This window comes from Leptidea sinapis, chromosome Z, assembly GCF_905404315.1.
Source record: "Leptidea sinapis chromosome Z, ilLepSina1.1, whole genome shotgun sequence".
Lineage (NCBI taxonomy): Eukaryota > Metazoa > Arthropoda > Insecta > Lepidoptera > Pieridae > Leptidea > Leptidea sinapis.
The window spans coordinates 13082552-13096212 of NC_066312.1; the positions used below are offsets into that span (position 1 = coordinate 13082552).

The 13661-nt window shown below is 34.8% G+C and overlaps 1 protein-coding gene across 1 annotated transcript in view; it reads left to right on the top strand.

Annotated features, from left to right (window-relative positions):
• Positions 1 to 1572: 1572 nt before the first annotated feature.
• Positions 1573 to 13661, top strand: part of LOC126979072 (dendritic arbor reduction protein 1-like) — a 92965-nt gene continuing 80876 nt past the window's right edge. Inside the window, exons 1-2 of the mRNA XM_050828263.1 lie at positions 1573 to 1769; positions 6840 to 6911. Of these exons, the coding sequence (XP_050684220.1) occupies positions 1719 to 1769; positions 6840 to 6911 (123 nt within the window). The 5' untranslated portion in view covers positions 1573 to 1718. The remainder of the gene's footprint in view (positions 1770 to 6839; positions 6912 to 13661) is intronic.

Sequence of the window (13661 nt, forward strand, 5' to 3'; positions counted from 1 at the left end):
ATCATCAGCGACAGTATAATATGATACATACATTTAATATTAAAATGATGAATAAATAATCAAGATGATGGGCGCAGTATAATGTAATTGGGATCGTATCGCATTACTCTACGCATATTATTTTTATTATGTTATGATTCAGTTTGTATTGACACTATATGATAAGATGACTGCTGTATTCTTAGAGGAAAACTCAATCTAATAACGCATTCGTCTCTAAACTTCTAAAGACCACTGAAAGTCAATTTTGCAACATAAAAAAATTATTTGTAATTAATCCCAGAAATAACGGTTATGAAAAAATAACAAATGGTATAAACCCTTAAGTTCTTTCACACAAGCTAAAAGCAGAATCCAATTAAAGAGAAATTGCTCTATACTAATTCGTAATTTATTTAAATATCTCTACATAACTAAATTAAAAAAAAACCCCGCTGAGTTGTTTGCGCCCGTTCTTCTTAGGTCTGAGGCATACTATTTCGAATGGGTGTTAGTATTTTAACGTTCAATAAGTAATTTGAAATTCTATTTTGAATAAAAATATTTGAATTTATATATTTTTTGAATTGTAATAGAAAATATTAAATTTAAACAATATTAATATGTATCCCTGTCAGTTGATTGTGTAGATACTTCGGCGATGACCTACAATTTAGGACAATCTTTCCATCCATCCTTGGTTGATCCCTGGACTATCCTTGATGATTACTAGTCGTTATAGTATTTGTAAGTCTCTATTAGTTAATAATAATAGTTAAATAATAAATTTATTTATATATATATTTATTATTTTTAACTAATTAATTAATTAGTTAAAAATAATAATATAATAATAATAATATTGACACACTTTTTGCAATACAAATTATCGTGCCCCAAATTAGGCATATAGCCTGTGTTATGGGTTGCAAGACAACGATATATTTAATACAATATACTTACTTAAACATACATAAATACATATAAACATACGTAAATACATTTAAACATCAATCAAACATTCAACATATAAATGCTTTCACCTACCGGGATTCGATGCCGGGACCTCTAGCTTAGTAGGTAGGATCGCTAACCACTCGGCTATACAGGTCGTCTATATGATATACGTAAGTATAGTGAAGAATCGTGTCTTTTAAGAGCTTTCATGATGGCTGCTATCGGTACCTAAGAAAATTATATTCAGGATTAGCGGTAGTAACTAGAAGTATAGAAGAAAATAAACGCAAAAAGCATAAAGTTTTTTGTAAGCCCTTAATGCTCTCGAATTATCACAAATAGATCGCCGATTGCGTGTATAGACTTTATCCATTACGAAATAAGAAAATTGTAAGTCATAAAACCGATTAGAAGTGATCTAATGTGAAGCAACAACTTTCAATTAGGCTGTGTGCAGCGGTATCGCTCGTGTCTCGGAGCGCCGCAACATGTATTAAATAAGGGACAATAATATATGAGTGCGGTAGTAGAGCGGGAGCGAGCCCTCGTTATCAGTCGCGGCTCGCGCAAGAGGCTAATCACTTTCATTGCAACCCCGCGAAGGAGGTCGCTAGTCGGTCGGGCTGGTCGGCGCGCTATCACGCACGCCGGGTACGACGCGGCAGTTCGCACTTCGCCGCGACCTCAGTAGATAGCGCGCTCTAGGTGCGCGCACGCGTGCGCCTGTCCGCGCACTCCTCGCGCCTCCGTCCGCGTCCTCTCGAGCCCGGCCCTAGCCGGGAATGGAGGCCTGTTGCGCGATCACAGCTGCCGAGGACCTTGTGGGCGACCAGGTATGATTGGTGACTCTTGAAATCGCTATCGGTCATTGTTACGTTCCACCACGGCCCTCCTAATTGTAACTTGTCAAAGCCTTCCAAAAGTTTATATCTGCAAAAGCTGCATATAGGATATGGCATAAAATATAATATACTATACAAGTATATAACCTTCGTCTTAATTTATAAAAATTATGGAAACTCTACTTTCACATTCAATAACTTTGTAACTACAGATCTGAGATCATTCAATAATATAAAGATTCTAATTATTATTAGATTAAAATATTGTAATAGGCTGTGAAATTCCGCCGGGAGAGTAACTAGATTGTAGATTAAGTAGGGGAAACGTGCTCTATCTAAACAACTTAGTTTATATTATGCTATCGTATACCATTGCTTGCCTTTCCACTAAAAGCGGTAGAAATCCAAACGTTAACTGGGTACTTGCACGAATGTAGGAAAACGTAGGAGACAAGTTTTTCCTATATCAGATTTCCAATAGCATTAATTAATAATCTTGTTGGATTATTGTAATAATGCTATTTTACTGTTTTATGTGCTAAGTAAAGAGATAATGATTTGTTCTGTATAGGGTTTGTTATCGTTAAGTTTCGGCTAATTACTTATGGTGTTACTATTTACATTACACTTAATATTGTAATAACTTTCACCTTAATATTATGAAGACTTAATCTTTTTAAAATTAATATTATCATTCTACGATATATAGCGAACGATTATTATGCAAGCGAGGTGGGTACTACAATACTTTTGGGCACTTTTTGGTAATTGTTTTTAGTGTTATTCCTGATACAAATAAATATTATGGACTACTAATAATTAAGTACCTCTTAGTGCTTTTGTTACCGTAATATCTATACTATGAAAAATGTGTTTACCGGGTATTCTAATCGAGTTTTTAAAGACATACAATCCATAATTTTGAAATATTTTAGTAACGTAAGTGAATTGTTCTTTCATTTACTTTTAATTTTGTTTTAACTTGTATTTTTACTCATTACACCGGAATACTGTTTACTTGTGAATTCATTATATTTAATCTTAAAGGAATCGGTATTGTGCTTACAAAAGATTTCAACGCCCGTGAACCACCATATTGGAAAATTCTACAATGATACACCAACCTGAAATTATACAGTTCTTACAGTATGCTATAAGAATATTATTTTTCAAATATACTATAATTCTTAAATAGGTACTTATCTAAAGAATATATATCTATAATAATTACATTAACACTAGTAATTTAGAATTATAATTCTGTATAAATTCCTCTAGTAAACATATCTCTTACTTTTCGCGGTCTCTTACGGCTGTTCCCAATATTCAGTCTATCTCCGGTTGTGGCCTACTTGAGATAAAAATTGTAACTATCGTCGACTTTTCTGTCCCAATTAACTTATCGCCGGTAACTCACCTTATCGGTACACGCTGTCTGTCAATGGGTCAACGTAAAGCTTACCAGGGATAGAAGTTTGTATGGAAATTGCAATTTACGCGTCCCAATATAAGGCGATAAGATTGACTTATCAGGTATATTGGGACAGCTTCAGATTATTGACAACTAATTACTGACAGTAGAAGTTAGGTATTTATCTCTATCTGTAGATAATATATTGGGAACGGCCGTTAGTCAACTAAAGTCGTTTTGACCGAACGAGCGTAACTGGTCAATCTCATTTAATACCCACAAAAAATGTGGTCAGCGAGCCTGAAGTTTAATTTTTTTATTAGTGTTAATATGCAATCAGTAATATACTTATAAGCAAACATTTTGTGAGGTTTAGTCGGGTCATGTGCAAACTCCAGTGAGGACAGCTACTCTAAGCTTTCACTTAAAAATCTTTTTTTTAAACGCACCTGTCTGTTTTATATTTTAGTAAATTGAAAACCTAACTCAAATAAACTTATAACTTATTACTAATCTTAAAATCATATCAGCCGGAAGACGTGCACTGCTGGACAAAGGCTTCCCCCACGATGATCGGTCTTGCTCAACCCAAATCCAATGTATTCCAGCGACTAGATTAACCAGATTGTGGGTCCATCTTGTGGGGGTCCTACCAACACTGCGTCTTCCGGTACGATGTCGCCATTCGAGGACCTTAATGTCCCAACGGCCATCTGTCCGTCAAACTATGTGCCCTGCCCACTAACACTTCAGTTTAGCAATGATTGGGCTAAGTATATATCGGTGATTTTGGTTCTCTCTCTGATTTTAATGTAACATTATGAAAATTTTGTAAGCGTTAGGTACCTACCATATATCTCACATCTATAAGTCACCTGGACAACTATTTTCAAATTCGAGAAACCATCGTGTCCACTTCAATCCATAGAAATATATAAATATACCCATAACCAAGTGATACATATCTCTTCCGCTTTAGATTTTCACAAGATTTCGCCGCTGTATTTCGTATTCGATTATTTCGAGGTTACACAAGGCAAGTCTCACAGAGAATCAACGACATCCATCGATCTCTTGCTTGATATCAAGGGATCGATGGATGATGTGGCCCCCTGCATGAGGTACCTGGGCCTTGTGCTGGATAGCCGCTGGGGCTTTGAGGAGCACTTCAGGCACCTCGGAAAGAGATTGATTGAGGCGGCTGGAGCTCTCGCGCGTTTATTACCAAACGCGGGGATCCGTCCCAAAGTGTCAGGAGGCTATATAGCGGGGTCCTGAAAAGCATGGCTCTATATGGAGACCCCATCTGGGCCTTAAACAGAAGAGGCAAGGCAAGGCTAACGTGAGAGATCGGCAGACTATTATATTTGTAACTGACGTTGTTACGTTTCTTCTCTTCTACTATCCAGTGCACCCAATTATAATAATATAACTGTTGAAATTGTACGTATATTATAAGGGAAAAGATTCGCTTAAGGTACAATATTATTTTTATTGAAGTTTACTGCAATGTTAAGATTGTTATTGACTCGAATGGACATTTATTTAGGGACAGAGATTATTAGAGACGCTTATTTAAATTTTACGTTATTTATGATCAAAACTTGCATTTGATCAGTCTCCTTGACTTCATATCAATTTTAAAAGTACTTTATTAGAAAGTTCATTAATTTATTCATCGTTCGAAATTGAAATAGAGTGTCTGGCGGCACATTGTTTAAAACAATATATAATAATAATATACTTAATCATACATAAAACATCCATGACTCGGAAACAAATATCCATATTCATTATAATAATGTTTGCACCTACCGAGATTCGTACCCGGTACCTCCAGTTCAGTACTGGGTGACTAACCACTGGGCTTTATGTGTCGGTTATATGAACATAAAAAGTCACACATTTCTTGTAAGAGAATATTAGGGTTTGATATATTTTCGTCAGTGTCAACGACATGGAGGCTTTTAACGCTAGCGTTACGCGAACGGTGAATCCTTGACTTTGGGAGTAAGCTGATTAATTCGTGACTGTGTTCGTGTTGCTAGCAATCGATGATATCGTTATTTCGTTTTGTTCTTGAACAATTTTATAAATGAATATTTTGTTTTACTTCAGTCCTGCGGTCAACCTTTTTTTAATGTGACCAAGTGACGACACGTGCACAAGTTGGTAAGTACGCCCTGCCCATAAGAATGAAGTATTTTGCTCAGGACTTGATGTCACTTAAAGCCAAAAGAAATTTTACCAAGTAATTTTGCAAGCTACAGCGCCATTCAAACTGAAACAATATGCTAGCTATTTTGCCTACCTGGTCGGCATCTTATACAAAGATGGCAGGTTCCAACCAACTGGAGGTTCATGGAAATAAATTCGATACAAACCACCTCTGCTTAAATCAGAAGTATTTTGAAGCCGATTTTGATCTCAACAGGCTATATTGATTACTCACTCGTGATAAGCTAGTATTTATATTTAGTAGAAGTTATTACAATTGGACCACAAAGTAACCATTCATAAAAGAATATATTTCAATCAACAAAGAGGTTTTTAGACAAAGATTTAGATATTTTTTTATCGCGTTGCTACGCGTCTTCAAATTTTACGTAAATTATTTAATATAAAAAATTCTCGCGTCGCGGTGTTTGTAGTTAAACTCCTTCGAAACGGCTTGACTTGATTCTCATGAAATATTGAGCGCATATTGGATAGGTCTGAGAATCGGACACCATCCATTTTTCATCCCCCTAAGGGTAGTCCACGCCATTTTTTTATTTAATTTTTTTTGACATCGTTTTAAATTTGTTTGATTATGAGTCGGCATTAAAAAATACATACAACTTCAAATTTTCACCCATCTACGATCAACAGTTACTTTTGTATCGCGATTTTAATATCGGCAATACAACGTTTGCTGGGTCAGCTAGTAATGTTATAAAAACTACATTCGCACTAATATAGTAAAAAGTGATACGAAATGAAATGCATGTGCAAAAACAGTATTACAACATAACAAACAAGTACTTCTTATCGCATACCTACCTGCATCAGTAAAAATATAATTAGCTCGATGCAATAGGTATATCTATCTGTTACTATCATTTGCTTCTATGCAGCTATGAGAGTAAGTGCATTGCTTATATGCCACTGATATTCATGTAAGTTAGCTTAGATACATTAGGTATTAGATACATTATTAATTTTATATATTTTATTTTCTGAAATGCTCACATAATGCCTCTATTTATTTACGGTATGTGTGGATTGATGCATCTACTATACTCAATAACTCTTGTGTTTATAAGTATTAATTTCCTTTTATTTTTTTCTTTTTTTGACTTACTCGTGTAAGCCTTTCAGTTTTTGACATTTGAGTATTTTTCGTTGCGTCACTTTGCATATATTGTAATTGAAATGAATTGTAAAACAATTAAAATGTAAATCTTGGCTTAAAAGGGTGGCAATGAGTTTCTTGCTACTTCTTCTCATTAGCTCAACCCTTTACGAAGTAGGGGTAAATTCAATAAGAAACAATATTTTTATTTATTTTTTGACATTCATAAGTGTCATTTCCGTGACCTACATGAATAAAGTGTTTTTTAATTTGAATTTGAATTTAGGATATAACCTAGTTTCGTTTTCTTCGCCAGATTGTCCCGGGTGGCGGTCGCTGCACTACTCCTCACGCCGCCGGCTTTCTTGACTCCTGGTTTCAGATGCAGGTGAGTTGATTTACACCTCCATTAATTACGTCCCACGTTAAGGGAAGGGAGGTCCAAAATTTTGTGACTGTTTTCATAATTACGAAATATCTGAGGTAGGGAGGGTACTCACAAATGTAACCAGCTGTGATAAGGACGGGGAAGGGATCATAAAATCATTAAATTTATGTGAAGTAATTTATGGATGGCTCCTTGACTATTTACTTTTGTTCGAATTTAATAATTTTTTTTTAATAATTAATAATTTTTAATTAATTACAGTAATCTGTAATTAATTAAAAGTGCAACTTTCACCGTTAACTACGGTACATACGTATGTATTAAATTTGTTATAAAAATGAACAGCCTTTTTTCTAAATTCTAAAGATGTGTGGCTGACTTTTAGCCCGTCTGTTACGATTATTCTCAAAAACGGGTGAACTGATGGGACTTTGACGGGCAGATACCACGCTAGATAGCATGTTACAAGGATATGGATAAATTTATTAAAAAAGTGAATTAGTGGTCCATGAAAAAATTACACCTACAATACCGATGCGAAGCCGGTTCATCTCATCAGATTACGCTGAAGGTATTCGTGAAAGTATATGAAATACTGTCAAGTAGTTACAGTGGTGAGCGTGTACATAAAAAAGAGACAGATAGACGGATCTGTTTTTTTTTATTTGACTTTTTGTGATTTTACACCCTATATTACCTACAACCGGTTTTAGAAAAAAATATCCAATTAACAGACCCGTCGAGTCTACAGTTTCATAAGAGTATATATATATATATATACATATATCTTACATAATTTATATGACTAGATAGAATCTCGTGCTGTTAGACAACGCATGATAGCATGCCAAGTTTAATACTTTAGTGTGCATGCGTTATTGAATAGAGGTTAGAGTGTTTGCCGCTTTTTTTTGTCGTGTTCACAACTGTAGACGTATAAATTATATAAGATATAAAATGTTAGGTAAAGTAGAATAAAATGTTGGGTACCAAAAGTAGATGACGAAAACACGAGGTTAATAATACGCGGACTTTACCCGACCGAGCGTTTCATAGCCGAGCTTGACGGCTCAATCTTATTCAATACCCTTAAAATAAAGTGCACAGTGCGCCTAAAGAACTTCAATATTTTGAAAACCCAGTAAACACACGTACAACCAAAGTAATGTTCTAAGGATTTCAACTTTTATCTCTCTCTCTTCTTCTTATATCTCTACTATAGTAAGAGTTTAATAGACCACCATTCATGCTATACAGAAGCCGGGTAGAAGCACCGCATAAGTTGAGTAGAGTAGTGGAAGAGACGCGATAAGGAAACTATATTGAAACGTTCGTCATCTCAATCTCTCATATCCCTAATAAATGCGTCCCGTTGACAGATAGCGTGAACGGATAACGTGAGTTACCATCGATAAGTTTATTGGGACAGAAAATTTAACGATAGTTATGATTCTTATCTCAAGTAAGAGATAGACTGAATATTGGGAACGGCCGTAAGTTACATAAGTTCGTTCGAGCGGACGTACTGAGCTGTATCTAAATCAAAAGATCTTAGAATTTTTTTTACATTCTTAATTTCTGACGCCTTACAATGCAGTGCCGCTCAGGATTCTTGAAAAACCCCAAAAATTCTGAGTGAAACTACAATTGAGCTCGTCATCTTGAGACATAAGATGTTAAGTCTCATTTGCCCAGTGATTTCACTAGCTACGACACCCTTCAGACCGAAATACAATATTGTTTAGACATTGTGGTACCTACCCAAAATCTAGCCGGCATCTTGTGCAAAGGGGCCTTCTATTGGTAAAGGAGGGTACATTTAAAGGAAGTTGCATTAAAGGACAATTGACAAACAAATTATCAATAATACCCTCATCTAGGTCAAATTCAGAAAGGAAATTGATTTAATAATGTTTATATATATCACAATCTATTGACATTAAAAAGTACAAGCTTTTTCTATCTATACATAATATAATAAAACCGAAAGCGTACCATTGCTGAACTTAATATATTTAAAAAAAATTGTCAACCGTACACGTCACATGTGAAACTTCTTAGCTTCGCATTCTTGAAAAGATAATTTTTGAGTTGGAAGGAAATATTTCAAGAAGTATTTTATTAATAAATTATTTTTCTCACAGTATTAAAATATGATATATAAAATAAAAAAATGTAAATAGCAGATAAAATTAAATGAATATAACTGGTGAAATAGGCATTATTATGTTGTGAAAATATTTCTAATATTAAAATTGTTTAATCTTAAGTCGACTCATAGACGCACTCACCAAAGCACGCTTAGATTAATTATTTTTTCCCTGAATTGTAAACTTACGCCATTTACTGCTACTTTAAAATATTAAAATTTTCCCTTGGTCCAAATTGGTGACAAATTGAAAAATAAATTATTTTTATTCAAAGTACTATTTAAATCACTTATACAACGTCATAAACAAACCCATTCGAAATAGTGTGCCTCAGACTTGAGAAGAACGGGCGCAAGAAACCCAGCGGGTTTTTTTTTAAAGAAAAATATGGATTACAATGTAATATATACAATAAACATATATAATTGAATAGCCTGATTCGCTCCATTGTCAGTCTGTGGTATGTGATGTCTGTGTATGAATGTGTCACTTGTATGTTTGTATGTATGTTTATATGTATGCTTGTAACTGACTCTCACTTTAAACGGCCAGATTTCATTCAAACTTTGTAGTTTTATCGAGGACCGATGACAATACATTAATTTGATAAGATTATTCCAGTATTAAATTTGCAAACTAAGGTTTTTGCCAATTCATATAATTTTTATCTATAGTCGATAAGGCAGGAATCGATGTTAAAGTACTTTATAGTTTTAAAAAGAAAATATGTTTATAGAAAATTTAACTAAAAAATTAAAAATATTAACATTTATTTTAAATTTCGTAACAAATTGTTTTTTACATTTTCTGGGTTCATGTTGTAAAATATATATATGTAGACCAAACTAAGAGATGGCATTTATAAATCAATATCTAATCTCTTTTTATTCAGAATACTTATCGAATGTAAATACAAGTGAGTCTAATTAGAAACAGGGTCCGGTCTGTAACTAAAACATTTTTTTATGTAATATTGTTATATGACGTGATAGTGTTAGTTGCAGTGGTAAAATAATTAATATACTTCGACAAGGAACCACTCTACAGAAAGTCACCTCTAATATTTAAATCTCTCCAATACAACTTCACTCAATACACGGTTCCAAGAAAACGCGAGAATAGAAATAGTAAATGCAAGGAATATGATCAAAACTTTCAACTTATTAACCATTTTTTTGAATATTATACAAATTATCCTTCCCCCAAACTAGGCATAGCCTGTACTATGTGTACAAGACACCGATATATTTAATACAATAGGTATACTTACTTAAACATACAAAAATACATGACTCGGAGACAAACATCCATATTCATCATATAAATTTTTGCACCTACGGGGATTCGAACCCGGGACCTGTAGCGCAGTAGGCAGCATCTCTAACAACTGGGCTCTATGGATTGTCAATAAATAACACACACACATACTCACGCCTTGTTTCCGGTAGGCAGAGACAATAGAATGACATTTGCTTCTATCCTTACAAACCTCACGCGCTTCCTCTACATTCATTACTCTTTCCATACATGCTCATCGGTTGCGGGTGCTTCGGACCTCTCCTTTTCTCAAAACGTTCCCAATTTGATCGGCGAATGTTCTACGAGGTCTCCCGCGACCGACTTGCCCACATACACTTTCCATATATTTTTGATGCGAAATTCTTTCTTCACTCATTCGCTCCACGTGTCCAAACCATTTAAGCATTCCTTTTTCAGTCCTTGTCACAACATCCTCTTTCAAACCACAGCGCGCTCGTATTACCGCATTCGGAATTCTATCAGTCAGTCTTACCCCACACATACTACGCAGTGATCGCATCTCAACCGCGTTAATTCTGCTTTTATGCTTCTTCTGCCATACCCAACTCTCACTTCCATACATTAACGTAAATAATATAAAAATAACATTTTAAAAAATAAAAACCAAGTTCGGCTACATACATTGTTGCTCAGGCACCGTAACGTGCATGGGAATCGATTAAATTAGTGCAAGTTGATGAACTCAGCTCAATTTATTACCCAACATCAATATTGTAGATTTATTTTAAGTTTAATTTAAGCACTAAGCATTAATTTAAAACCTAAGGCGGAAATTTCAGACTTTCCTTACATTTAGTTTTTGGTAGTTGGCGTTACAAGCGGAGTTGTTAAGAAAAGTATATACTTGCCTTTTCATTGATATTGTACCTGTAACCAGGTGCTTATTAGACCAACACTTAGACCACGCTAAGAAAACAACCAGAGGACACAGAAAACTTGTGGACTTATATTAAGAATTCCAGATTTATTCTTATACAAATATACATGTAATGTAAAGAATTGAAGAATTAATTGTAAAAATTACTCATATTCATTATTATTAAGATAGACTTACACAATTTACAAAACACTCCACAGTAAAAAATTAAAAATATTCGCAAGTTAAAAAGTTATTCATGAAGCCAGTTTCAGTTTGAAATTATCTAATTACGTCGTTTTAACGTAAGTCGTTTTTTCATATACACAAATTATTCTAAAATTTCTTTACGTGGCTATGAGAACTAACTTAACAACAACTTTTATTAATATTTTTGTTTCAATTAGATTTATGTAAAAAAAAAATGAGTTCTAATGTGTTACCAGCTCCCCTTCAGCCTAGAACGATAGAAAAATGGGAGAAAAATGTGAAAGTATTGCTTTAGATTATAAAATTTCATTAAAAGCAATATTTGCAGCTGGGCTGTACACAATACGAGCAAATTTTCTTCAACCCATCGAAAACGTCACAGAACACAGAAAGATAGTAGAAGTAGTATCGCGTTAGTAGCTGGGGCAAAGGGTCTCCATAGTGCATCTCCATCCTGACCTATCCTGAGCTCTCTTACCATGTCCATCTCCATCTTGATCTATCCTTACCATTGCGGAGTATATTATCCTGAAATATTTCGTACGGCTTAGCCTACATAAGCTATGTAAATACATTCTCGGCGACTTGGTTGCAAAACGTTGTCCAATTCTAAGACCGTGGTTTTAAGGTGAATAGACAAAAGATGAAAGACTTTGTTTTTTTGTAGAGATAAGGTTCTATGTTGGCACATTCTTAGTGAAAACTCTGGGATTTATAGAAATTTACTGATTTTCCATATATAAATATTGAAATAATTTATATATTTAAGTTACCTAATAGGCGTCGGTTCATGTAAAATGTTAAATAGAAAGTATTTAATCGTGTACAATATTTTATTAACTACGGATTGTTAAATATTTAATAATATCCGCTGTTAACAACTGTTAAAAATAATCAATAATTACTACAATAATAAAACACTCCCTTTCATGATTTCAATAGCGGGAGTTTCTCTTGTGCAATAAAATGAAAAATATGTATAGAGCACACCGCTACATGTAGTCTGTGATGAATTGTATCCGTCTAAAATTTGTTTAAATTATTTCATTCATAAGGCAAGAAGACCTTGTACATGTTAAAAATGCTTTCTGTTATCAAACACGCGATGGGCGTTGGTAGAACGTGCGGTGTGCATGCATCAGTGGCGTCAAACCGCGCACGAAAACGTTTGTTAATACTTCGTTATAACCTAACCACATGATCGGATTTAGTACGGCCGAACCATCGGACGTGGCCTGGTAGAGGACCATATTCGATGGTATCTCGCATTGTCCATCGCACAAAATTGTTATTATTACCCAATGACGTTCTATTTATTACCGTCCGGACCGTACCGAGTGCGTCGCCGGACCTACTGGTGCAAGACGCCCACCGGACCAACCGATGGTCGGCCGTACCAAATCCGACCATATGTTTAGACTATAAGTCGTGCTGCTATCAATAGCCAATTGGATATACATTAACTGTGCTATAACGGATATTTTCTCTACTAATGAAATTGATTATTGTGCTAAATCAATATTTACATTATTATACAAATCTGTTATAATATGATATAATATGTTCTATTTCTCTCTCTCTTTCTATGTGGTCGCTCCCTTATGACTAAGGATGCTGGTGCTCTTACTTCTTATGACCTGCCTCCATCAGTGTTCCATTGCATCTCTGACCATCGAGCAGAACTTATTCAAACATTGACACATACAGGTTCGCTCCATGTGGTAGGGGACAGTCCACGGACTAGTTTGCCTTCAGTTTTCCCAATCAGCTTTTCAAGGCCATTCTCCTCATTATGTGGCCGAAACATGTGAGAATTATCTGCTGACAGATTGTAGCGAGGTGGGTTCGGACACGAAGATGCAATCGATGCTTGGCTGTCCATAGCTATCCGTAACACGCGCCTCACGTCATTCGTAGCACCACATCAACAACATCAACTGCTTCTATCATTTGTCTTTCTCGAGCTCTATTTAACGACAGACAATTTTGATGAAATTTCCCATACCTACAAGTCTTATTTGTAGCATCACATACATCGCATCTCTGCCTAATACATAGACTCGCTATTCCGAGTTTCAAACTAAAACTAGCTAGGAAGACAGACACGCCGTAACAGATTTTCCCCAATTAAATATGTCATGATTAAATAAATTATTTCTATACAATTAGAGAGATTTTTTTTTATACTTGTACATAAATTTGAAATTATATAAT